Source organism: Elgaria multicarinata, chromosome 8, assembly GCF_023053635.1.
Source record: "Elgaria multicarinata webbii isolate HBS135686 ecotype San Diego chromosome 8, rElgMul1.1.pri, whole genome shotgun sequence".
NCBI lineage: Eukaryota > Metazoa > Chordata > Lepidosauria > Squamata > Anguidae > Elgaria > Elgaria multicarinata.
The window spans coordinates 62570690-62598268 of NC_086178.1; the positions used below are offsets into that span (position 1 = coordinate 62570690).

The window sequence follows — 27579 nt, forward strand, 5'->3', positions numbered from 1 at the left end:
AGGCTTGCACTTACTGCTTTGGCAATGCAACCCTATGCTGTTTGCTCAGAAGTCAGTGTCTCGTTGCATTCAATAGAGGAAAGGGGGCAAATTATGGCCCTCCCTTTAAACCTACTAAAATGGTAGCTAAGAGCCCCATCACTCTCAGGTAAATAGGTTATGTGCATAGGATTTCAACCCTAATTACTCTTATGAACCCTAAGGAGACTTTTCTCTGACACACCTACACGCTATCCCATGCATCATTTTGAATAAGAAAATCTTCTCTGCCCCCTTCCTTCCAATTTTGCAGACAGAATACATTCAAATTTGTCCAAAATGCCAAAGCCTGCTCCAATTGTAGGAATTTGGGATAGTTTCCCCCCACCCCACCCTTATCAGAGAAACTAGGGAATGAACACAAAAGAAGTATATTTATTTGCCCTTAAGACTCTTGCTTATGTGAAAAGCAGAAGTGGTGGTGGGGGAGGGGTGCAGACATGGGCCAAGCTATGTAAAAGCTTCACTCAAACCTTCAAGTCTCCTTCACATTTTCCATTTTCCCCCACCCAGCACCAGCACTCATGTTTGCTTAATGCACACTTCCAGAAGCACACGCACACCCTTGACGGGCTCATTTTGTGTTACATTGCACGCTTTAATAAGGCAGGTATTCATACATAGGTCCAAAACAATTTCACAAGAAGCAAGTTACGAAGTCAGGGCCAGTGCACAGAAACAAGCACCCCTTTCCGTGACTTATTGCTCTTTGACACACAGCTGCACTTGTGAACTGCATCCATTGAAAATCATTTTGTCTAAGGGTGAGAAGTAGAAATGACACGAGGCAATCTGAATGCTCTTCGCTGTGGCTGCAATCCTTTTGGGAGTAAGACCCATTGAACACAGTGGGACTTACTTCAAAGTAGACATGCACAGGACTGTGCCGTGTGGGTGTTTGATGTGTGATGGATGTTTCAGAGATGCAAGGTACCACTTGATGGTGCAGTCTCCAAATGATAAACACGCCCACGTGAACTCACTCCCAGCTGCATTTCTTAAACAGCGTGGAATGCAAAAAAGCAAGTCTTCGAAACCTCTCAATGGATGGTCGTGATGACACCTAGATTCCATACGGATGACTATTTTACCACACATCTGCACCCTATGCACAGAAACACTCTTCTGTTATCACTTGGCAGGATCAACTTATACCATAATAGGTTCTCCAACTCCCAGCTAGTTTGGTCAGGCGTGAAGTTCGCATAAAACAATGGAATCCAATCACCTGAATCAGTGAATTTGAACGGTGACCAGGTGTCCTTCCCCACTGACCCACCCTCTCTCCATAAAGCAGCTTTCCCAAACCTGGCCATGCTGGCTGGGGCAGATGGGAATTGTAGTCCAAAACATCTGGCGGGTGCCAGGTTGGGGAAGGCTGATGTAAATACGTCGTTTTCATAGCTCTGATTTTATTTTTGTTCATTATCGAGAAAGAGTCCCGAGGGAAGAAATCCTCCCTCGAAATTTCTCCCCCTCCCCTGGCCCTACTGTCTCTTCTATTTCTCCAGATCGTTATGAAAGTATTTTCACATTCTCCCCCAGCCCTGCACCCTCCGGCATGGTACCAAGTATAATATTGTAAAGCTGAACCAGTCCTGTGCTTGCAATTTCAAAAAGGAATTACTTAAAAAGAGACCCGAACACTGCTGTTAATGTATTTTGGAGATTGGCTCCGTTTCCCTAATGAGCCACTGGAGAGCTTCATGGCGTCCTTGTCGTTCGAGTTCTGCCCCGACCACTTCTCTGCATTTTCTGTGGTAGTCATTCACCCAGTCGCACTAAAGGGGTGGGGGAGAAACGGAAAGGAAGAAAAAGGGATGCACCTTCATCTCCAGCCATCACAAATGTCATGTGGAAAGGAAAAGGGATGTATCTCACACCATGCAGGGGCCTTTTATATAAACCTCAAATAGCTGAAGTGCAGAGCAAATGCTTGAGGCCTTTGTTATATGTTGCCAATGAAGGGGGGCATTCAAAAGCAGCTGGGGACAACATTGGGTCTGGTCCAATGGCGTGCTAAAGGACAAGTGGGACCGGCAACAAAATGCTGCAGTGCAGAGCACTCCTGTTCACAGTTCCAGTCAGGCAACCCATCCTCCATGACAGTTTTTTCCCCAGCAAAGTCTCAAGAGACACGGGTTGCTGCTGTTCCACCGAATTTCTAAACACAGCCTTCCCATAAAATATAGGAATGTCAGAACTTATTTAGTGCTAAAGAGGTCGCATGAATCTGAGTTCATCAGTTGAAAAATATTCTGCTGTTCGAGTCACACTACCTGTGAACAAGTGGTTCTGATGGTCATTCGGCTTTGATGACAAAACTTACAGAAATTGGATATTTATATGTCAGGGAGCAATGTCCAGAAAGCTTTGAGAAACTCTGGACTCTATTTGTTCTATGTCTCACTATTTTAACATGCCCCCCCAACACACGCACGGCATACATAAAAGCAGTAAAAAGAACATTTTAATTATATAAAAGCAGTGACAGATACTTTCCACTGCTCACATAAAGAATTAGATCTATGATTTACACCTGAACTACAGAAAGACTGATTTGTTAGGATGAATTTTGTGTCTGCTATGTATTTTGTTTTGAATGGAAAACTTGTCAGTGTTGTATCTTTGCTGTGTCTTGTAACAAAAGGGACTTGTAAAAAAATATTGTAAAAAATATTGCAGTGTGAAGCTCTCCTGCAAGCCATACCGTCCTCCAAGGTACTCCATTCCATTCCTTCACCACCACCAGCCACAAGTTTTTCATTTTTTTTATGCCCTAACAGTCAGTCAGCATTCTGCATCCACTGAGCATGCTCAGTAATCATTGGACTGTTGCAAATTTTGGAATTTTTGTATGTTCACCACTTTGATACCTCTGTGAAAAATGGTATATAAATTTGAGCAATAAAAATAAAAAAAATAAAGCTACTCTAGCCCTGCCACTCTGAACGAGGTAATTTCAGCCAAGCTGAATTTCAAAGCTTGGATGAGATGGCTTCAGAATTCCACTTGACATATATTCAACTAGTCTGACACGCACAGAGAGCATCTGCACACTAGTATTTTATTACTCAGTATCATGAATTTCTTTATACACACAAAGGTGGCTGCTGTGGTTTTCTGGGCACGAGGACAATGAGGAGTCCATTGGTCTCCCCCCTCCCAGCTGGCTCCCCCCTCCCTCCCAGCCTCTGCCCCCCCCCCCCCCACACACACACACTCGCCTGCCTGCCAACTTGCGGGACTTACCTGAGATGCCTGCACGTGCCAGCGAGCTGCCTGGCCTCCTCTACACTAAACTTCCTTTACAACACTAAGTGTACGGCAGCCCAGAAAGGCGGCCGGGTGGCTCGGCAGCACACATGGAAGCCTCGGGTAAGTCCCACGAGTGGGCAGGGGGCAGCATCTGGCCATTGGGCAGAAGCAATTCGGCTGCTACAGCAATATGTTTCAAAGCCAGCTGTATCAGTTGTGTTTATCGTGTTGCTTAGCAACACAGCACAAAGTTCTTCTCATAGCTTGGAACCTCCAGCATGCCACGCATTGCCATAGCGTTTCATAGAGAGAGAGATTCCGGAAAGGTCTATAAATCTGGAATTCTCCTATTCATGCAGCTTGCACTCTACCCCGAAATAACCATTGTGTTACTTGCACCAGCTTCCATCCAAGTTTGATAAGACATGATTATAGCATTTCCAGATATATGTAAGGACTGAGATGGTTCCTGTCTGGAGAGCTTTGGCTAGTGGGCAATACAGAACTGTAATAACTAACATGAGAGGGCAAAAACCAAGCCCTCTGGATTTCAAAACTTGTGGTAAAGGCTGAATAAGACACAGTGCCATTTATTATCCCTCTTACCTCTTTTTGAGTCAGCAAAGGAACATGTATCATTTTGGTCTGGATCGGAACCAGGGTCAAAGGTTCAAAAGTCAAACTCCCTCTGTTACTGAAGTTATACTGTGAGGGAGAAAGTATCCTGGTCATTGGAGAAAGTTGATAGCTGAGCAAGAATTTCCTATAGGCTTCACATAAAGGGTACATTTTGGGAGAAATTTATTAAGCATATCTTATGCGTCATTCATGCCCTTACAGAATTGCCCTTGGGGCATAGGATTTAATTTAGAATTCCCCTCCCCACCTTTAAAAAAAACTTCCCAGCTGAGTAAAGCAACATGAAAGTAAGGAGATGGGTTGATTTGGGCCATGCTGCATAAAAGCTTTGTGCAGCTGTGACTAAGTTTCCATTAAGGCCATGCATAAAAGTCCCTTTTGACAGCAACCAGGTAAGCTAATGTGAAGATTAAAAAATACTTTTAGAAGTTGTGCTTCATTTCCAAAGAAACAACCACCAGTATCATCTGGGAGAGTAGGAGAATGTCAGGAAATGAAGTATATCTACAAGTATATCTTCCTGCTAGCATAAGGCCTTTCACATTCTGTTTAGATGCAAGGAGCATGGCTTGTACCCTCTCGGGTCCATTTACAAGGGGAGCCCCTCAGGAGAAGTGCCAACTAAATTATTTTTCACATCCTATACTATTACCAATCTTTTGGTTTTAGCTTTTTAAATGCAGCGTTTGAAAGACGTCACACCCAAAGTCACCGCAAGATGGCAGCACTGCTCTTTTTGGGCAGGCTAAGAAACCACTCACCTTCGTTTTAGCAGGAATTACAATGACAACGTTTTCTATTCGGATCCCAAAAGAGCCATCCTCATAATAACCAGGTTCTGCAGAGACAACATGATCAGGAAACACATCCAGAAAACAAAATTCCTACAAAAAGCCAACTTCTTAACACAGCCTTAAGAAATGGCTGGCAAAGTCTAGCTCTAGACTTTCAACCATCATCCACCACCAACTGACTTAGCCTTTCATCTGCAATATGACAATAATACAGAGGTACCTTATAGGGCTGTTACAAGTAACATTGAGATATTGTGCGCAAAGGGCTTTGAACACTCATAAGCACCCTATAAATGCTAAGTATATTACTGAGATTTCATTTGTGTGGAAGTAGTACTGAGCTTCCTGTTGTTGCCTGTCAACAAACTGAGTCAAAGTATCACAATGCCTAAAGTTCTTGTATCAAGAAATAATCCAAAAGTCAAAAAGAAGCACGAGACAGTTACTGAAAGAATCCCCATACTGGTTCATGAAACAGTCAAAAAGGATGAATAATTTACCATCAGAAACTATCATCCCAGCTTCCAGAGGTTCATCTGCAAAGGTTTTATAGCTAATGCCACATGGACCTTCATGGACATTTAGGAAAGCGCCAACTCCATGTCCTGTGCCATGCAGGTAATCTAGGCCTTGATCCCACAGTGCAGACCGGGCAAACGAGTCCAGGAGGTGACCTACAGTTCACAAGAGAAAGGCACAGATTCACAACAGATAAATAACCTGAATAGGTTATCTGGGTTCTTACTGCACCACAATCAAGAAAATGAATCAATGAGGAAAAGAATGGTGCTACAAATACAAACCATTTTTCATTTTTTATTTTTTAAAAAAAGTAACACCCACCCCCAACCACTTTCTTCCCTGTACTCCTGAAGTCTTCTAATACAACCCTGAGAAAAATAGTCACACTTAACTTAATTCGTTGTAACAAACTTGTCCCACTAATTGATTGATTCTTCTAAAAAATATTTTAAGGTACCCTCCAAGGCAACTTATATAATAAAATTCAATACAATAAAAGTTTTTTATATATATATATATATATATATATATATATATATATCAGTAAACACCAGTGATAGCAATGGGCAAACATATCATTGCAGCTAAAACCCAATAAGAAAAAAGCCACAGAAAACAAATGGGTCTTCAGAGCTTTCTTAATGCCCTGCAATGACGGGGCCTGGCAGACCCGAGATGGCAACATGAGATTCGAAAGGGGGAGGGGAGGCGCTTGCCCTCATCTGCCAAGGCTAATCCATGTCTCACCTCACCCTGGAAATGGATATTTTTCAATTGAATTAATAATAATTGGGGGCAAACATGTCTGGTATTTTGTCACAAAGCTATTGCATAAGGGCATTTTTAAGAGTTCCTCATTGACATTCTAAGTCAAGGTCAACCAAGTAGTGATTGCTGCTTCCTCTGGCTCTCTTCTTTTGTCTGTTGCTGACCAGTACACAATCTTTATTAAACACCCTGGAACTCATTTTCAGATGTGCAAGGGGGGTCTCCTCCCTCCTCCCTTGCATGCGATGCTAGTTGAGAAAGCTTACAAAAAACAACAAAAAAGACATTTCATCTCCAGAATATTAAGCCACATCCCAAAAACATCTACCCAATAATGATCACCATAAGAAGGACAACAAGTGAACAGCAGAGGCCATTACAGCATTATTTTCGATGCTCACTTCAACAGAAAATGAGGAAAGTGAAAGCTACCCACCTTTGGTCCCATTGGGGAATACCGCTGCACTGACAGCTATGTGGCCCTTCAGCACATAGGTAAAACACTCCTGTAAAGTAATGCAATCAATAAATAAAACTCTACTCTGTTAAAAACTAATTGCCAAAACAATCCATTGATGATGTGAAAGAAACAAGAAACTGGATACTTGATCATCTCACAGCCCGTAATATTAAGTGAAATTTGAAAACACACCCACCTACTGCACTTACTACCTTCTTTCAAAAGCTGTTCTCTCTAGAGGTATGAATTATTGCATACCTTTTCATATGCTGATGGGGCGCCAAAATGCATAGTCCTTGTCACATCTGTGGTTCCATCTCTGAGAGAGAGAGAGAGAGAGAGAGAGAGAGAGAGAGAGAGAGAGAGAGAGAGAGAGAGAGAGATGAGAACAAAACACACTAAAGAAAAGAGAAGGTGGAAACATCAAAAAGGTGAACATGTGTGTCAAGCTCTGCTCTGCTTGGAAACCCCCATCATCCTTGACCATTGGCCAGAGCTGATGGGAGTTGTAAATTTCTTAAGAACATCTGGACAGCCACAGGTTTCCCAGCCCTGGCATAGCCTAATGAAAGGAGGTACTCTGCGAACTTCTTCAAACAGTGATATGCAATGGATAAGACTCAACAGGAATGGACATGAGAATCACAAGCACCTACAGTATTCCTGAAGTACAGGGTTGCCTTTGCAATGCTGAAAAAGAGTACTGGGCCATAAGATTATCTCATGGAGACACACAGCAACCTTTGTGCCTTTACTAAAGTTTGCAGAAGGGTGCACCACTTAACCCAGCAAGGAACTCTGGGCTTCCCCTTCTTTTTGAACCTAAGGTGCAGAAATTCAATGGGCGAATGAAGTAACAGTCCACTGGGAAGCTGGCTTTGTGATGGTTTTATGCTGGTTATATACTGATACTGATATACATGTTTGCATTTTATCCATTCATAACTTTTGTGAATTGCCCAGAGGACCTTGTTAATAAGCAGTACAAAAATACTGTAACTAAAGACAAGGAAATAGAAGTTTTATGGACAAATGGGCTATTTTAATTATGTTTTGAAACAACAAAGTTCAGTGTAAGGTGAAAGTTTTAGAGTTGTTAGGATTATTGTAAAACGGGTTATGCAAAGAAAATGGATTAAGTTATCAGAGAAGATGGAAGTCAATGTTTTAAATGGAAGGAAGTTGGAAGGAGGATTTATATTATATAATCTTATTTGCAATATAAATAGCAGTAATTTTTGTGAACTGCCCAGAGAGCTTCAACTATTGGGCAGAATAGAAATATAATAAATGAAATGAAATATATTATATTAATTTTGTTCATTATTTGAAGATGTTAATTGGAAAGCATATATGTGATTCATAATTATAATACAGAGCCGACTTCTACAGTATAGTACCCTCCAGATGTTTTGAACTTCAATTCCCATCAGCCCAGCCAGCATGAACAATGGTCAGGAATGCTGGGAGTTGCAGCCAAAACCTCCAGGGGGCCCAACTGAGGAAGCCAGATAAAGATGGAGGAGCAGGATAGGGGGCAGTGGTTGTAGTAGCTGTGCCGTCCACACTGTTCACAAGAGCTCTCCAGGGTAGTGACTCCCAAATCTCTAGCACACATTGTTTTATCACCCTTCAGAGATAAGGTATCAGCTGGACTATGGACTCCCAAACACCACCCAAATCAGGGTAGGTATATTTCCTGCCACAACTTGATATAGAAATAGTTTTGCTAATTCATTTTAAACATGCTTGGGACTTCAGCTTTTTTAAATATCAGTTTCCAAAACCTGGCTGCAGTCCTGCTCTAACTTGCCTGCCTAAAATAAGTGTTCACACACTGCAAGGCCACCAGAGAAAAATCAAGTAGAACTGGCAACTCCACTTCAGAGGAAATGAAGTGTATTCGAACAAATCTATTTTGTCTCCCTCTGGCGTTTCTGGCATCGGCGTCCCCGAGTTCCTCCTGCGCTCTGCTTGTGGAACATTCCAATCTGGATAACTGTCTGCATTTTGTTACTGGGCAGGCCAGGCCGCTTGGAAAGTTTAGGTACAAAGGATCTGGCTTCAACGCAAGAGATTGTACGGAGTGACCTTCAGCTCCCTGCTGGCTCTGCAGTTGTAAGCAATGAAGTCTTTGTATGTGAGAATCAAGGAATGTGAGACTCTCTGGAATGTTATAGTTCAGAAACGATACATTATTTGGAAGTAAGAATATGATGGATTTTCTAAAGGATGAGAAAAGCAGGTTTCCTTATGTTGAACCAACAGAAACTGGGGGAACAGTTCCTGTCAGACCAGAAAAAAACCAAAACAAAAACAGGACAATGTGCCTTGTATAATTCTGTGCAAGCAGCACAAGCCCAGAACTCAACATTCCCAGTACGACAGTGAAGAAGGCTGGGCTGAGGGCATTTTGGGCAATGGCTGGTGAAATCTCCAAAACCACGGGGTAGCCAAGTAGTATTTCTACTGATCCATCAGCACTCCTGTATAACCCCACCCTTCTTCCATGTCAAAAAGAACTGAGGAAACATTCACGTTTTCCAGAATTCAAGTTCTTCAGGCTGGATGTTAAGCAAAACAACAAAAGAGAAGAAAAGAGAAGAAAAGAGAAAGCTGGGCCCAATCGGGGGGAAACCTCAAAGTCTGCAAGATTTGTGAACTGCCCAGAGAGCCTCAGCTATTGAGCAGTATAAAAATGTAATAAATAAATAAAAGAGATGGAGTTGAGGCAGTGTTTATGCAAACTAACAGTGCAATCCTGTGTCTGTCTACTAAGACCCAAGCTTCACTGAGTTCAGCTTACACTGTATGTGGTGAAAAATTGAGGGATCTGGATGTCGTGCGAATCCCCAGATTATTCCATGCTTTGGAAAATGAAAAAAACGCAATATACTCAGAAGCTCCATTGACATTAAGAACGTAAGAAGAGTCATACTAGATCAGACCAAAGGCCTATCTAGTCCAACATTCTGTTGACACATTGGCCAAACAGTTGTCTAAGGAAAGCCCACAAGTAGGACATGAATACAATAGCACCCTCCCACTCATGTTCCCTGGCAACTGGCACACAGAGGCATACTGCCTCCAATACTGGAGACAGCATATAGCCATCATGACTAGTAGCCACTAATAACCTTGTCCTCCATGAATTTGTCTACCCCCTTTTAAAGCCATCCAAGTTGGAGGCCATCGCTACATCTTGTGGTAGTTTAACTATGCACTATGTGAAGAAGTACTTCCCTTTGTGAGTCTGCAATCTCCCATCACTTATTTTCATGAGATGACTTCTGGGTTCTTGTATAAACCTGCTTACTTTCTCTACACCATGCATAATTTTGTACATTAACGGAAGTTGGCAAGAGCAGGAGAACTTCCCAGGCGGATTATGAGCAAAGCCCTTCCTCTGGAGTCCAGGCACTCTGCCCTAGCACATGACATTAAAAGTACACAAATTAACTTTGCAACATCAGCCAGTTTAGTCCCACTGTCCCCACAAGTCTGGAAAATATCATGGATGGCTAACTCATTATACTCAAGTGGCTGCTTCTCATTGTGACACGGAGGAAGCCGATAATTAGGCTACCCAGGAAGAAGGATCTCATTGTACAAGTCTTATCAAAGAACGTTCACTATGTTCATATTCAAAGGGCCTATTACGAATGCTGGCTAACAGAAATCTCTGAAGAAACAATTCCCTTCCAAAGGGCAGATCAGGTCTGCTACATTCCTTGCTGAACAAAATGCTTTAAATCTGAAGGCTGGTGGAAGTGCAGCGCCTAAGAGACCGAGCTGCAAATCCGGACGTCCCCAGTTCAATCTTCCCTCTGCCATGAATTCATTAGGCAGCCTCAGGCAAGCCACACCCTCTCAGTCTCAGTCTCCTCCCCCTGCAAGTTGGTTACCTTACGGGGGTTTTGTAAGGTCTATGACTAGGTAAGTCATGTGAAGTTCTCTGAACTTCACAAGAAGTTCAGGGCAGGGCCATGGCTCAGTGGTAGAGCACCTGCTTCGCATGCAGAATGGAACAAGTTCAATCCCTGGCATCTGCAGGAAGGGCTGGAAAAATTCTTGCCTGAAATCCTGGAGAGCTGCTGATAAATCACTGTCAACAATTAGAGGAACCAAGGGTTTGACTCAGAGATACGATTCACACTATCAAACAACCCATGGTTAACAAACCATGGATTATATGTGAGCACGAACAAGTGAACGTACTGCCTCTTTCGCTTTACTAAACATGGCATGATGTGCGAATCCCGCACTCTGAGTTGCTTAGGGTTAAACAACCCAGTGTTTGAACCCTTCCATACCATGGAACTATCGAATGTGCTTGACTAAAACTTCCATCATCCTCAGCCAGCTTCATTCTAGCCCTTAAGCAGGACAATGATGACAGCACTCTACTGCCTTGCCCGAATTCTTGCAATTATCTTAAGCATTCCTTACTTGCAAGACACATACACGCGAGAAAGAAGTGGGGTCTCTGTTGCTAGTTGGATACAACATTGCTGTGGCAAGACTGGATCACGTCACACACCATATACTTCAGCTCTCACCATGGAAACCCTCCTGTGAAATGCCCACTAACCACTTAAGCGATCTAGCTGCCTCGACCCTTGTGATATAGGGCGGGATACAAATGTTTTAATAATAAATAAATAAAAATAAGTTTCTCCATGTTTAGTACAGATCTGAGGTGGGATTTAATTTAGCACAGGTTTACTGATTTGAAGGAGACTGTAAGCAGTAGAAGTGATTGCCCACTTACTTGTACTGAGCACCAGAATCCAGGAGGTAGATCTCATGCAGGGACAAAGTCCTGTTTGTCTCAGGAGCAGGCCTGTTCAATAAAACAAAGTTATTGCTTCAGCTTTACACCACCTTTGCACCGAAACCAACAAGTGAAAACAAAACATCTTAACAAGATACAGCTTACATTATGTAATTAGATTGTTAACTTTGGGCCGAGAGCATCTGTCTTTAGCAAATGTTTGCGTGCTGAAGCAAATCAGCTGCCCAATTAGATTAATATCATGTGCTCGACAGATGTGTGCTTCGTACTTTTAAACATGTTGAGTTTTGCATGGCATCTCAATGTCTCTGGGTGGAGGAACATTACAGCAAAAAACCGGAACACTGGAAGGGCTTATTATGTCCATCAGTTTTCCCCAACCTGGTGCCCTCCAGATCTTTCAGACTTCTGATCAAGCCCAACCAACATGGCCAATGGAAAGGAATGCTGTGAATTGTAGCCCAAAACATCTAGAGGGCACCACATTTGGGGAAAGCTGATCAACATCACCATACTCATGTCTGACTCACAAGTACACACAGGGGTTGCTCATGAGGAATCCTATTCTTGAGGCATGTCTCCCATGTATGTTTTATGATCTGTATTAGCTGCCAGTCCATTCCCAGGCCCAATTCAAGGTGGTGGCATTAACCTACAAAGCCCTAAAAGGCTTGCGGCCAGGTTACCTGAAGGACTGTCTCCTTCCATATATAGAATCATAGAATAGCAGAGTTGGAAGGGGCCTACAAGGTCATCGAGTCCAACCCCCTGCTCAATGCAAGAATCCACCCTAAAGCAGCTTGGTTGTCCAGCTGCCTCTTGAAGGCCTCTAGTGTGGGAGAGTCCACAACCTCCCTAGGTAACTGATTCCATTGTCATATTGCTCTAACAGTCAGGAAGTTTATACCTGCCCAGACTCTATGGTCATGCTCGGAGGCCCTACTCAGAGTGAGACAGGTGGCTGCTAAGGAGAGGACCTTTTCAGTTATGGCACCCTGTTGTGAAATACACTCTCCAGAGAGGCTCACCTACGTTGTGGTCTTTTCAGCACCAGATAAAGCCCTTTTTGTTTCCCCAGACTTTTTAGCCCCTTAAAAAAGTGTTAGTGCAGTTTTTCATCTTTGCAATACTGCTGGCTTTAATCTTGGTTCCGACTTTGTTTTGATTCTGTTTTAAAAGCTATGATCTCGTTATTATATTTTACAAAGTTATTGTATGGTTCGTTTTGTGAAATGCCCAGAGAGCTCCAGTTAATCGGCAGCTCAGAAATGTAATAAATAAATAAAGGGTAGGATCTAACATGGGTGCTCTATGCATACCTCAGCATGCATACTGGCCTAGTTAGCGATGTCTGCACTCCCTCAGAAGGAACTAGCATGCATTTCCAGCCCTTACATGAGTTCTTTATATGTGCAGTAGTAGGGCAGAGCAAGAGGGATGCACCCACTCCCTCCTGCACTGCATATATCCCACACCAGGTGAGCAGCCACTACTGATATAGAGATCTTTCCACAGGAACTAGGTCTGTGGGCCTCTAGCAAGTATTCAACACTTCAGAGAAATCTGTAAATATGAAATAAGCTGCCTAGACGTCGTAGTTCCTTTTCCTTTATATTTAACTGTCATTTAAACTAGGGCTGGGCTAAATCTATGTGCTTTTCAGGTTTTGCACTGAGACATGCACTTTGAACAAAGTTCAATTATTCACAGAAGAATCAGTGAACAAGCTGAAACCTTTTCTTTCTTTTTAGGGCTCTTCCATGTGGGCAAATTTCCAGGCTCAAAACCATGCAACTCCTGAGGAAGTTCTAAACAAGATAAGCCCAAGTCCTCGGTGTTTTGTGACAAACAAATAACCTCACCCTCACTCCATCCCTGACACTTTCTCATTAGTAGCTTTGAAAATCCGGGAAGTGAGGAGAACAGGAACAACTAATCCCAGTGAAGCTACTCACTGAAGCTATGTGAATGTCTATGCAGCAAGAGATTTTGTTCTTTGCTGCTTCCACCACAAACAGGTCAGAAAAGACCTGATCTAATTCTCTTCATATCAGTACAAAGAGAGTATAGCCCGTAGTATGGAATAAAGCCAACCATCAATTAAGATAGCCATTTTTTTTTAGCTCTAGTTAGCCTGAAGCAGAATGGAGAACATATCTGAGTCATTGGGATCCTGGGGCAAAAGTTTTCTCATAGAAACAAATATGTAAACTGCCCAGAGAGTCTCAGCTATGGGGAGGTATGCAAATAATAATAATAATAATAATAATAATAATAATAATAATAATAATAATAATAATAATAATAGATTTTCCCCAATCTGGACTAAGCAGCTAGGCACTACTATGCTGATGCTTAGAGGCTATTCTAGGAACACTGGAAGCTGCCTAAGACTGAATCAGACCAATCATCTATATAGTCCAGTTCTAGGCAGGACTCCTTGCTAACCTTCTTTGGAGATGCTGGGGATGGAACCTGGGACCTTCTGCAAGCAAAGCGTGTTCTCTACCACTAAGCTACAGTCCCTCCCTTCTTGTTCCTCTTACTTGTAGTGAATGATAGCACCATTTGGGCCCGTACTTGAAATGGTCGCAAAGCTCAAGTCAACGAAGTTCTCTTGCTGGCTGAAAGAAAAAGACATTTCATGAAGAAAAACACCTGAGTCACCAGCAACAGACTAGAGTCTTCCTACCAGTTTTGTGTTGATCTGGACTTCATCTGGCCATTTTCTTCTCCCCAGCCTACGATGCTGAATCTCAATGGGGTAAGGTTTGAAGCATTACAGTCCTTTGCAACAAGGAGTTTCAATGCATAGGTCTGAATGCATAGAGATGGAGGCCAACCAAGGCCTTCATCTTTTGCTACTGCTCTTCAACAAAGGCAGGGCAGTAAACTACATATCATTCACAATTGGACATGATAAGTCTGCTGAGTTTGTGAACTGCCAGCAAGAACCATTTGGGCCAGCATTTGCTCACCAAACAATAAGTATGGAATCAACCAAGAACTGGAAAATGGGGGGAAGCTGTAGTGGTATTCTCAAAACACAGCAGGACCTATGTTCAGTGCTTAATCCGTCTAACACAGAACGTTAAGTGGAGTACTGAAACATACCAAGTTACTATACCTGTCCCCTTCATGCATCATAGACTCTCCAGCCACATTTACCAATCTCATCTTGGAAAAAGAGTTGAGTTGGAAGAGTGGGCCACATAGAATATTGTGTACTTGCCAAGTGTGAAGACCAAGAATGATGTCTTCTTAAGAACATAAGAACAAAGGTGCCATGCTGGATCAGACCAAGGGTCCATCAAGTCCAGCACTCCATTTACACAGTGGCCAATCAGCCATCAGTCAGGGATGAACAAGCAGGACATGGTACAACAGCACCCTCCCACCCATGTTCCCCAGCAACTGGTGCACACAGGCTTACTGCCTTGAATACTGGAGATAGCACACAACCATCAGGGCTAGTAGCCATTTCTTGTTCTCAGCCTTCTTAGACAGGCAGGAGACCAACCAGGCAAAATAAATAGGGAGAAGTAAAGGCAATCGACAGAGAAAGGTTTTCTCCTCTCTAAATTGCCGGGCTCTGAAGAGAGAACCCTGCTTTCGGTAGTGTCCCCCAAAAATAAATACACTCAGTTTTCCCATAGGTTTGTATAAAACAGAAGTGATTACAAATCCTTCACTTTGGTCTTTTTTTCTTACCTACGGAACTCCTCTGCTTTATCTGCAGCTGTTATTTCAGTAATGTTGCCTTTGGAAACCTAACATACAAAGTTATATTAAGTTACCATGATAAAGAGTAATGAAAACATAATACAATGGCCCATACACATGTAACCAGCATATTGTGAACAAGGCAACATGCTGGTGCACAGACTACCCAATTGCTCCCGCTGCAGGTAGGAGCAGCTAAACAAGCTAGGGACCTTCCACCTGTGGTTTGCTTACTGTGATGTGCAAGCCCAGAACTCTGGCTTGTCTCCCCACGACAATCCAACACAACAACAAACCATGCCTTAGGACACTAACATCTTGGGAGAGAGGCAAGCCAGAGTTCCAGGTCTGCACATCCCGGTAAACAAACCACAGACAGAAGGTCCATGGTTTGGTTTAGCCATTCCAATTGGGCAGTGTACACCAGAACACAGCGCGAAAATGCTAAGCCCACAGAACGCTGGCTTACTGTTACATGCAAATTCACCCAATATAGACTATGAGCCCCTCCACAATCAGGCCTAATTGCGACAGGTTCGGGGGCATTTTTGCCCACCGGACCCACCCCACAATGGGCTGCAACCCCCCTTTGGGCACCGAAAAATAAATAATTTTTAAAAGTGAAATGGAATCTGTAGTGGCTACAGAGCACTAAAAGAGTTAAAACTAACTTGCAAACAAGGTAATATTGACCCTTTTGGTGGTTCACAGCCACTACAGAAGCTATAAAAAATAATGTTATACAGAATTCAGGGAACAGCAGGGGCACATGCTGGGCTAGACCTATCTTTTCCCTTTTAGAGCACTATTGGCTTCTCAACCCTCCATGCTATTCTCGCATTTTCTTATCAGCAACCACTAATTTGTGTGCAATCTTCACATCAGCAGTAGCTGAACCAACAATGCTTCCTTTTTTCTGTCGGCTGGCAGCTTTCCTCAGGCTTTCTAAGTCCTACTAAGCAGTGACAAAATCATGTAATGTTACACCGTCACTCTTGGAATCCATAAATATTATCATGAGATACATATATATATATATACACATACACACACTATCTGTGTACTGATAGCATGGGGAGAAAAAGTAAGAGATTCTGCAGAGTGGGTAAGGGTTTCTATCAAGGGTAGAAACCCTGCCCCCTAGTAGAAAAATAGAGGAGGGTTGTGATGATACACTTGTGACTCTCAACCCCAAGACCTGCCAGAAGAAGGCTTTATGCAGAAGAAGGCTTTATTTATCAGCAGCAGTGGGAATGGTGTTGACTGATGCTAACTTCTCTGGATCCTTTTGCCCCTCATTTCCAGGGGATCATCAGGCAAGGGAACATTCTCCACCATTACTACTTCTGCTGTAGGAAGTGGCTAAGAGCGTCCTTCATAGAGCAGTAACGAGCTGGGTGGAAGGGAGCCATCAAGACAGGTGAGGAGCACACCAGCCAACCCGCCTGTCCCCTGCTGCAATTTTTTGGAGTCCATAGTTGCACAGCATATTTTTAAATGAAGAAAAATGACTACAGGGTGATATTTCCCCTTTACTCCTGTTATGAATGTGTGTCTCCCAGCCCATATGTGAAAATAACCACAAGAAACACAATATTGCTTTTCAGCATCTGCAGTTGTAGCTCATTTTCACCAAGGAGTGACATTAGAACCATAGACAAACAAAGGGAAAATGTCACCTCATGGTGGTTGTTTCACAGTACTTGATCTTAGAGAAAAATGGTGTTACATCCAAACTGGACTAAACTACAGTTAAGTGTTCCATTAAGGTTCTTGGGCAAGCCACGCAGTGGAGTGGCCCTCCACACCTCCACCTGCTTCCTCTGTTGCAGCCACAAGGAGGCAGTGGAAACTTTCCCTTCCATTTTCAGTTAGTCATAGTTTAGTGTTACATCTGAACCCTAAACTATGGTTAATATTAACTAAGGTTTATTGAAACATGCTAACTTTATAAAGATAGGTTCAGTGTTGTTTGGTTTTAGTAAATCATAGTTTAGACTAACCGCAGTTTGTCCAGATTTGGTCATAGCACTAAATTATGGTTAGTTATAACTAGAAGCAAAAGATTCCAAACTCCTTTTGTCCATGCCTGAGAGAAGGGGGGCTGTGCAAGTGCAAGGCTCATCCAGGCTTGTTCACATTAACACTAAACTATGATTTAGCATTATGTCTGAATGAGGTTATTATGACACATGAAAAACAGAAAGAAATTTAGTACCGCGGTAACCTTTGCTACCTTTCTTCCCACATTTACCTATAGTTCACCATTCCTCCTTTGATCACATCTCATAAGTCTCGATTGCTTTTTTCCTCCTGCCTGCTCTTCCTCCAACACATATTTATATTTATTTATTTTATTTATTACATTTATATACCGCCCCCATAGCCGAAGCTCTCTGGGCAGTTTACAAAAGTTAAAAACAGTAAAGATTAAAAAAGTATACAAAATTTAAAATCGTCAAAAACATAAAAACAACAGTATAAAAACAACAGTATCCATTTACAGCTGCAGCAACATATTTGTGACTGCTATTAGCCTTATATTTATGCAAGCTTTTACTATGCAGGAACAAGCATTTCTCTCTCTTTTAATAAAACTCTGTAAAGCCATACCTCCTTCTCCAGCCAATTAAATAGTTCACACAGAGCGACAGCATCCTTAATCTGTTATTAAAAGGAGAAGAAGAGGGGGGGGAGTTAAAAGGGTCACAGAATACACACCTTTGGCATTATCCATCTGACAGTTTTGAAAATTTGACCACAAATATGTGAAGGAGGAAATATATCAACTGCCAGTAACAAAGTTAATGAAAATATTTTTTACCTACAACCAGAAACTTCTCCACTTCAGCAGCAAGGTTTGTAAGAAACACTTACTTCAGAGATAAGAAACTCATAAGCTGCAGCTCTTTAAACAGAAGACCATTAAGCTACTAAACTCAGCAAATCACTTACATGAGCCTTCCTCATGCCATCTGCCTCCGACGCATTCTTCACAGCTTTTGCAATACAGATGGGAGTGTAAGGGCTGAGGTAACGGTGGTCCTAAGGCAAGAGAGGGGGGGGAAACAGATTTTAACAAGAACCCAAACAACCAGATGGGCCTAAAGGTGTCTGGCCACTATATTTAAAGAGCTGACTATCATTTTCAGAGCCCTCCAAGCCTCCTGGGTCAGACAGAATAGGACTTGTAGTCCAACACAGCTGGAAGGCATCAGATTGATGACAGCTGTTCTAGCTAATGTGGGTTTTACATTCACATAATAAATGCATCAAATAAAAAGGGTGGAGGGAAGCCTCACACGTAACAAGTCACACACACCCCCCAAAATGCCAGAAGGGGACGCAGAGATTCTTCCCCCTCACAACTGAAGGAAAAGGTCACTTTATTCCTCTGCACTGAAGTATTTCCCATTTATACCCGCACCAAGATGCTTCTTTTGCTGCAAAGGCAGCAAAATAGTCAAATTCCTGCCTTATTCTAATTTGACTACCTTTTGAATCCAGTCTCATCCATGAGCCAGTCATCTCCTCCAGTGCTAGTGATCATGAAGATCCCACTGAGAGAGGAGCCTGGCTCAAGTTTGCAGCAGAGGATAAGGCCTGCACAGCACCCACACAGAAAGAAACCCAGAAGCATCCAGACAAGGCAAAAATGCCCCCTCCCAAAGAAAGCTCACCACGTTACAAACCTTGGGGATAGCCTGGGTCAGGGCATAGCTGGCTTTGTCACTGAGCCAAACCTTCTCGTGAGGAGACAGGCTGTCGCAGATGGATTTCAGAACCGTCAGGATGGAGTCGTATGGCAGCACTTGGATGCTCGAGTCAGTGTCCTGAGCAGAATCCAGCGACAGATGTGCTCTCACTTCGGGGTCTGCCATGCGATTGCCGTCGATAAACAACCTGGGAGAATACGTTGAGGCAGAAAGCAAGGATGAGGCTGGTGGGGTGCCCCAGGCCCATGTAATGAAGAGTGGATCATGAGTGAACGAGGGCCTTCAGGAGAAGGTCAGAGCAGCAGGCTATTAGCACTTTGGACCAAGACCAATCGAACACATAAAAAACATACGGCGTTGTATCTATTAGCAGCTTTGTGCTACCAGAAAGCACTTCCACTAACGCAAAGCAGGCCACCGAATTTCTGACACTGCTGCAAAGTCACCACTGGATGCAACCAGTGGCGTAGTGGAGCCTAGGCTCACAGGGACAGACTGCTGGTGCTTTTTATATTAGTAGGGATGCTGATGTAATCCAGCCACCCACCTCAGGCTTCCCTGTTCCTTCGGAGCCCAGCTGCAATCCTCAGCTCGGCGGGAGGGGAGGGGGAATGGGGTTTTTGCCAGCAACAATATACTGTCCCATGTTTAACGGGCAATTCAGTCCCATTAGCTTTACAAAAGACTTGCTCCTGGTGGAGATGAAAACTGCTAGAACTGATTCGCTGATAGGGATCGACACAGCTGCCTGATTTTTTGGACTCTCATTCGGGGCAGGGCCATGGCACCTACACTTCAAAAATTTACCACTACACTACCATTGTGCCATATCCTACAATGGTCCCACTACGATGGGACCTAGAAACAGGGTAGTAGCAGCCCCTTTTCCATGGCTAGACTTCCACATTCATTTCGGTGTTGGAAAGGTCATTGAGAAGACTTTAACTCACCCTTAATCATCATGGAGCTCTACCTTGTGAACTCCAAAATTTATCATCCCCTAAGAAAGTATGTACATTAGGGAGTTCATAATATAGCAAAAAAGGCAATCTTCTTTTAGACACTGACGTATGCTTTAGAGAGCTGTGTCATGCCACAAATAATGAAAGCTAAATGACTTCAGGCTTATTTAACTGATTTGTTGTTTATTTCATGAATTTCTAAGCTGCCTTTCAGGCTACACATTGTCCTCACAAGGCAGTTACAAAGAGATTTAAGATACAGAAAATATTCGAAAAACAACAAATACAATAAAATTACACTTCAACCCCCATTTGTTAAAACCAGGAACAGTATCTGCCCGGACCCTAAGGTCATCCTCAGGGGTCCTTCTCCGCGAGCCCCTGCCAAAGGAAGTGAGGCAGGTGGCTACCAGGAGGAGGGCCTTCTCTGCTATGGCACCCCGGCTGTGGAATGAGCTCCCTAAGGAGGTTCGCTTGGCACCTACATTATTTGCTTTTAGACGCCAGGTGAAGACCTTTTTATTCTCCCAGCATTTTAACAGTCTATAAATAAATTTTAACTTGGTGTTTTATTTATTTACTTATTTATTTATTTATTAAACTTATATACCGCTCCCATAGCCAGGGCTCTCTGGGCGGTTCACAGAAATTCTAAAATTGAGGTAAAAACAAGTATACAAAATTTAAAACTCTAAAACACAGAACATACACACATAAAGCATTAAAAACCGATTAAAAACTAAACATGTGGGTAATTAGGATTTTAAATTTGTAATTTTGCATTGCTGCTGTTTTTATGTGGTTGCGCTTTTATATTGTATTTTATATTATGGTTTTATACTGTTGTTTTATACTTTGAATGTTTTTAATTTTTGTGAACCGCCCAGAGAGCTCTGGCTATTGGGCGGTATAGAAATGCATTAATAAATAAATAAATAAATAAATGCTTGTAAGCATGGTGTTTGATGAATGTGGTGTTTTAGACTGGAATAAGTACCAGAGCTAACCATGAGGGCAGGCTGAGGGAGGGGGAGAGAGAAGAGACTGCATTCTCATCACAGAAACTTTATGGGCAGAAATCATCTTGATAATGTTTAAGTGGTAAGATTTCCGACGTTATGGACTCCACATGGAGGCTGTTCAAAATCCCTCTTTCAAAGCAGGGATACAAACAGTGGCTGTAACATTTGAAAACTCCTAACTAAAATGGTTCAGTCCCTTGGAGACTATCCCTTCAGGCATGAGCAGGTGCCAGAGCTGTATGCACTGAAACCATGTTCAGCAGCTCTTCTCCTTCAGCAGGTTGCAACAGGGCGATGCACAAGGACTTCATTTCGCCCGCACTTTGAAGCAAGCGAACCAGATCAGCATCCCCCGAACTACACAGTTATCTTTCAGATTTCCTAAATTCAGCTCAAAAATATATTGAAAGATGCATTTTAGGATATAAGACACATGCAGAAGTGTGTCCTTTCTGGGAAACATGATTACAAATGCATATTTTGTGAAACATCAATTAATATTTTTTAAAATGCAATTTTTTTGTGGATTTTTTAAACTTGCAGATTAGTGCGGAAATGGGACAGAACAGACTTATGAATGAAGAGGTGCAAAACTGACAAGGGACCAGAAATAGACTCATCTGTCCATCCCCAGCAGAACATTTCCGCTATCCATAATAAACGCAAGCAGGTGGGAAAGAGAAGAAATACCACCAGTAAAAAGGAGATCTCTAAGGTTTTGCACCCTGATACACGGATCATTTTTTAGGATACAACATGGCAAATTTACTAGTTAATCCAGCCCTGCAGCCAGTTAGACAAAGTTTGTAGTGCATCTTATAGAATCATAGAATAGCAGAGTTGGAAGGGGCCTGCAAGGCCATCGAGTCCAACCCCCCTGCTCAATGCAGGAATCCACCCTAAAGCATCCCTGAGAGATGCTAAAATAACATGGTGGTATCTGAGTTTTCCTCAGGAAAACCAGAGCACAGAAGAGTACAGGATATTTTGCAGAGCTTGGACTTAAATCAGCTCTCCCCTTCCATTGTTTTTCCTGCCACTGAATGTAGCAAATTGGTACAAGAAGCAGAAACTGTCACGGGAAATAAATCAAGAACTTTAAAAATCAAAAAGCTAGAAATTGCTCCTGCTTAACTGGCCTTAAAGATCCCTCCCCAACACCCCTGAATATCAGTTCCTGGAAGTAAAAAAATGCATATATGACAACCATCAGAGCCAATGTTATCAAAAGCACAAGAAAGCCATAGTTCACATTACCTGATCGTATTGGTCCCTATGATGGCATACGCAAAAAACACTGGATTGTATTCAACGTCAGAGCCTCTGAGATTAAAGAGCCCTGTAAAACAATGACAACCCCAGCATTACAACCATGATTACAACACAACATGGCTTTTAAGGGTGGGAGGCTACATCCTCATCCAGCTGCAATGCAATCTGGTGAAGTTATAGCACTTAACTGGGCAATAAGGGCTTTTTACCACAAGATGGTGCTAGAAGTCCGGCTTACAAAATACGAGATGGGAGGCCTTTCAATTACACGAAAAACTGGGCCGGCTCACATGCGTTTCTTCAGGTTTGTTCAGCTTTGTTTCTCCGTACAATAAAAAAAAAATGCACTTGTGCACATAATGACAAAAATAAGGTAACAGATGAACCGGTTGTCCATCAGTATCATGTAAATACACATATCACTGATATACATGATTGCAGCATTTCCAAAAAGCTGCCGCAGTTTCTAAAACAGTTGCCAAGTTTATAGGAGTAGGACTTATGTAATAACAGTGTACAAGTTATGTTACTCCACACAACCATCGGGCAATTGTGTGAAAATAAAAATTCTATTGGTCTACAGAATAAGCAAGTCTTCCTTTACCTGCTGTAAACTTCTCCATTTGTGTGGCCAATATTTGCATAATATGTTGAACCAACTATATGGAGGACTATAACCTAACACAGGGCTGGGGAACCTCCAGCCCATGCTCCAGATATGGCCCAAGGAGGCTGCTCATCTGGCCTGCCAACTTCTTCTGCAGGCCCTGCAAACCTCTCCTAGGGGATTCTAAAAGTTGGATCCTCTTGGAAATGCAGGAAGGCTAGAATGGCAAAGACTTGGGGGGGAAACTTGCCTATCAAGGATGAAAGGAAGTCATCCTTCCCATGCTAGAGAAGAAAAACAAAATGCAAGTGCTCTCCTGACGAAGGAGGAAACTGAGGAAGAGCAGAATTCGGGGCAAGGTTCTCAGCTTTGGACGTGGGAACCTGTGGGAACCCACAGCTCTCAGGGACAGCTCATAAATAAAGATTTCTCAACATAAAGATTAACTTCCTTCTCCCAGTCGAGAAGCGCTGTGTACTTTGTAACCGATGAACTACATCAAGTGCAGAGTCAGGGGGTGGTTCTGCCATAGGAACAGGAAATGGGCAGCAGATAGAACAACTGCCTTATCTGTGCAGGAATTAATCTCCTTGGAGAAAGAAAGCGAGAGAGACAGACAGACAGACGGCCCCAGGAGCCAGGCTACACAAATCGGGCTACCCCTTCACTAATCAACATGCCTAAGATCAAAAACTAGCTTATACTTTTCTGACTTCTTCTAATGAGAGTCATTTTATAGACTGAGCACAGAAGCTAACAGGATGTGAAATGCTAAAGGTCACTGGCTGAGGACTCTGCTCAGGACAGTCTCCAAACCAAATCCAACACATTCTCTATTGGATCACACATTGGCTCCCTTTGTCCAGGTAAGGTTGAACCTCTTTCAGCCCAGGAACCAAATTCCATTTCGGAAAAGCTCTTGGGGGCCACTTTCCAGTAGTGGGTGGGGCCAAAGGCAGAAGGGGGCTGGGCCAGAAACACCACCATATTCTAGCTTAAAGCTCTTACTGTCAGCCATTAAGCCTTAGGAGAGGAAAGGGGGGGGGGGAAACCCGGCAAAAACTGAAAAACGATCAGATGATATGCACTCGGGGGGTGGGGGTGGGGGTGGAAGGGGGGCAAAGGGAAGGGAGTGTGGCCATCTGGGGAAGCCTGGAGGGCTGGACTGGAATCCCAGGCAGGCTGGATTTGGCCCACAGCCTAAGGTTGAACACCCTGCTTTTGGCAGGCTACCACTTGCTCCTTTGTACTTTAAAAGAGCTAAATGGTGGCTGACTGTAAGTAGGCAGTGGTTACCCAGAACACATGGTAGTGGGTGGTTTTTCCACCACCCTCGGGCAAAGAACATCGCAGCTAGTGATATTGGGACCACCAGTATTCCTGCCTTCACTAATATAGTCCAGGGTTGATACTCAACAGCCAACTCCTGATATCCCTGCATTTGAAAGAGGACACCTGCACAGGCTTCTACTGCAGAATAGACTCGTCCTCTTAACAGGCTGTGAGGTCTCTCATTTCCACCTGCACGGAGATCACGGACCAGAGAGTGAATGTGACAACAGAATAAGGTTGAAAGAAACCAGATTGACGGTGGGAACTCACAAGCCACTTCGTCCAAGGCTGTCACCACAAACCAGGGAGCCTTCCTCTCAGCCATTTTCCCCCGCAGAGCGGTGATCTTGTCTTTCCAGCTTACCCCTGTGACAAGCAATGAAAATTAAGAGCGCAATCCAGCTGAACACTCTGGAACCAAATGTTAAAAATCATTTCTCGCTACACCCAGGGGCTGCTGACTTTTATTTAACATAGAATGCCTAACAGATTTTATATACACTTTTACAAATGCTAAGGAATTACGATTAGTAGCCTCGTGCTTCCCCGCCTTCTTTCTCACACCTCTGGCCAAGACAAAACTGAACAGGGAGCCTGCCGAGGCCAGTCAGCCCTTCTCAACGACATGCCTACGGACATGATTGGGATCTTGCTCACCTGTGTAGCTCAGGCCCAGTGTCATCAGGGGTTTGCAAGGCCGTGGCAGTCGAGCCGCCCATACGGCATCGATGAGATTGTCTTTGACCGGCACAAGAGCATGGCCAGCACTTTTCAGCACTTTGGACATCCTCTTCCATTGATCTGAGAAAGACAGAGAGAGCGCCTTAGGCCAGTAGTAGGCAAATCTCAGGCTTGAGCCCCAAGATCTATCAACCACAGCCAGTCCAGAAGACATGGATAGAATTAGGGATTACGTGCGGCACAGTTATAGACTATTTTACAGTGCAAACCTATGCAAGTTTAAACAGAAAAAGTCCTACAACTGCCAGCATGCCCCAGCCAGCAAGGTATGCTGGGAGTTATAGGACCTATTTCTGTCTAAACATACATAGAATTGCACTCTTGTTTGTTCAGATGTTTTAATAATTTTTCAGGAGCTTTTGTGGGTTACAACCCCACTTTATTGGATGCTATGTGAAACTGGGGGGTATCTATACGACACTGTTTTGTAGTTGATTCCCTCAAAAAAATGCAACATCACTGCTGCGAGGTGAGAACGATAAATTTAGATGGCAGGAGGAATCGCAGGCTCTCTGGTCAGGAAAATCACATCACCGATAACCATTTGGCTCGTAAAACTCGCCCTGTACCCTGTTCCCGCACGCTTACCTTGGACTTGCATCCACCTCAAGCAACACACATGGGGTTAACCCAGACCAAAGCCACCACTGACAAACGGAGAAACAATGTGGAGACCTCGGAGCAACTTAAAAAATCATGGGAAAATGGCACCACAAAAAAAGCACAGATTTGGGGGGTAAAAGGCCGATGTGGCTGCGAGTTGGCAGCTGCGTCATATAAACAACACTGTGCCACTGCGCAGCCATGACGGAGTAAATAAGCCACATAGACACACACACAAACACACCCTTAGAGAACTAAAGAAAGAATTCTGAACTCAGGAATTTGTTTTGAGAACAGAACAGAGTTCACAGCCCTTCCACACAAAAATCCACTCCCATTTCAGCAGGATAATTTAAGACAGAGGTGGGGGAGTGGGGGAGTCCATTTGTTCCTGCTGTTTGTAAATAATTGGGAGTAAGAAATCCTTTCCAGTTACCCAGAGATCTACCAGTACATCCAGATTTACCTACTTTTGCTAAAGGCTCACAAACCACAGTAGGGTGATAGAGGGGGAAAGAGTAGTAAAACAGACTGTATTAACTAGATTTGGGGAAAACAGATCCCCATGAACTTCCTCTGATTCCGTCTGAACAGGCCATACATGTCAGTTAGATTTATTTGCAGGTGCAGCTGGCCAAGATAATGGATTTGTCTCCTTCCTGATAAGTCGGGGTTTCCTGCTGCCTCCCCAGAAAAGCATTTCTATCATCTTCCAACCCCACAAAGATACTTTGCGATGCAGCGTAATTTTAATGACACTTTTCCCTAGCGTCACAAGCTAAATAATGGAGGATTTTCTGGTCTTTAACTCTCCCTCCAAATCTCCTTTGTCCTTTGTGCTAGAATGGCTAGTCATGAGGAGTGGGGTACACTATATGATCCCATCCCCCTTTTTCCCTTGCCCCTACATAACAATTGCCTCCCATCTATCTATAGCATTACGCAACTAATAACAGGGAGGATCCCAATATTTTAAAACATTGCAAACCTATAGTTAATAAAAGCAAGCCTAGGCAAACTTCACCACCAGATGCATTGCAGAAGTGTATTTTGAAGCTGCGGAATGTGGGAATTGTTTCAGTGCAATTCTGGATACCCTGGGATGGATCCAAACTGACATGTCTACTCAAAAATAAGCCCCACTTGAGTACAATGGGGCTTACTCCTATGTAAGTATTTGTAGGATTGCAGCCTTATGTTAGTTGAACTTGGTTCCCACAAAATCAATGGGAGAAATTACTAATAGTTTAAGTCCCACTAATTTCAATGTGAACGAAGTTCAACTAACTTGGTTTGGATCCAACCACCTACATTGGTCCACCAGACTGAATGGTAGAGCAATGCAGGCCAGGAAAATCTAAGCCATGCTGCTCTCCAGATGATTGAGGTTGCAAGTCCCATCTTCCCGATCACTGGTCAGGTCGGCTGGGGCTGATGGGCATTGCAGTCCAAACCAGGTTGGGGAAGACCAGTCTAGCCATTCACACAAAGAAGACAGCAGAGGAACAACTAACCTGCTGGAATGATGAATGGATCCACTCCAACTTTGGAACCCTCGGGGAGAACACTCACAAGCCAGTCCTCCTGCGTGGGAGTGTCCTTTAGACCTGAGGGCAGGACAGCATATGCAAGAAGGATGGCAAAGATTAGAGAAAGGGACGAAAGCATGGAGATCTTGATAGGAAAGTGAATTAGACAAGACAGGTATCAGTTACATTATCAACACAGAGTGCAGAAAAACATGTTGAAACCCAAAGACATCTGTAGTGCCAGGGTCGGAACATGGTCATATTTGGTGATGGTAGTGATGATGGGAAACCAATCATACAGAAAATCCTTGGAAGAGATGCTCTAAAACCATGACTCCACAATGACCCATCCTTCCACCAACACAAAAAGCCTCTAAGGGCACAATCCTATGCATGTTCAGACAGAAAAAAACGTGTATGTGTGTAAATAGAATAATGACACGTGGTTGTGCTCCCCATTTCTCTTCTTTCTCTGCTGATTAGGACTGTAATTTTAAATGAGATGCTAAAAATCTGTTGATTGGAAGACTAATAAGAGGATAAGTAGGGGTGCCAACAGAAAATTACGGTTTCTCTGCAATTGTGATACAATGGACTTAGGGCACAATCCTATGCATGTTTAGACAGAAAAATGTTGTACAACTCCCAGCATTCCTGGGTCCCTCCAATGAGGGAATTGTGGGACTTTCTGCCATCTAAACAGGCATAGAATTGCACCCTACCTTGCTCCCATTGCTCCAAAACCAAACACCAACTGCAGTCTCCTTTTCTCACTCCTGAAAACAAAACAGATTTTC

General features: G+C 43.3%; 1 protein-coding gene across 2 annotated transcripts in view; it reads right to left on the reverse strand.

Moving 5' to 3' along the window:
• Window positions 1-613: 613 nt before the first annotated feature.
• XPNPEP1 (X-prolyl aminopeptidase 1) overlaps window positions 614-27579 on the reverse strand; it is a 50394-nt gene continuing 23428 nt past the window's right edge. For both annotated transcript variants that reach the window (XM_063132619.1, XM_063132620.1), the window contains 16 exons: window positions 26768-26860; window positions 24567-24710; window positions 24180-24275; window positions 21956-22037; window positions 18691-18901; window positions 17954-18043; window positions 17612-17662; window positions 14987-15045; window positions 13822-13899; window positions 11252-11323; window positions 6739-6799; window positions 6457-6526; window positions 5231-5404; window positions 4698-4774; window positions 3904-4002; window positions 614-1820 (listed from right to left, as the gene is read on the reverse strand). In XM_063132619.1, the coding sequence (XP_062988689.1) occupies window positions 1692-1820; window positions 3904-4002; window positions 4698-4774; window positions 5231-5404; window positions 6457-6526; window positions 6739-6799; window positions 11252-11323; window positions 13822-13899; window positions 14987-15045; window positions 17612-17662; window positions 17954-18043; window positions 18691-18901; window positions 21956-22037; window positions 24180-24275; window positions 24567-24710; window positions 26768-26860 (1586 nt within the window). In that variant the 3' untranslated portion in view covers window positions 614-1691. The remainder of the gene's footprint in view (window positions 1821-3903; window positions 4003-4697; window positions 4775-5230; window positions 5405-6456; window positions 6527-6738; window positions 6800-11251; window positions 11324-13821; window positions 13900-14986; window positions 15046-17611; window positions 17663-17953; window positions 18044-18690; window positions 18902-21955; window positions 22038-24179; window positions 24276-24566; window positions 24711-26767; window positions 26861-27579) is intronic.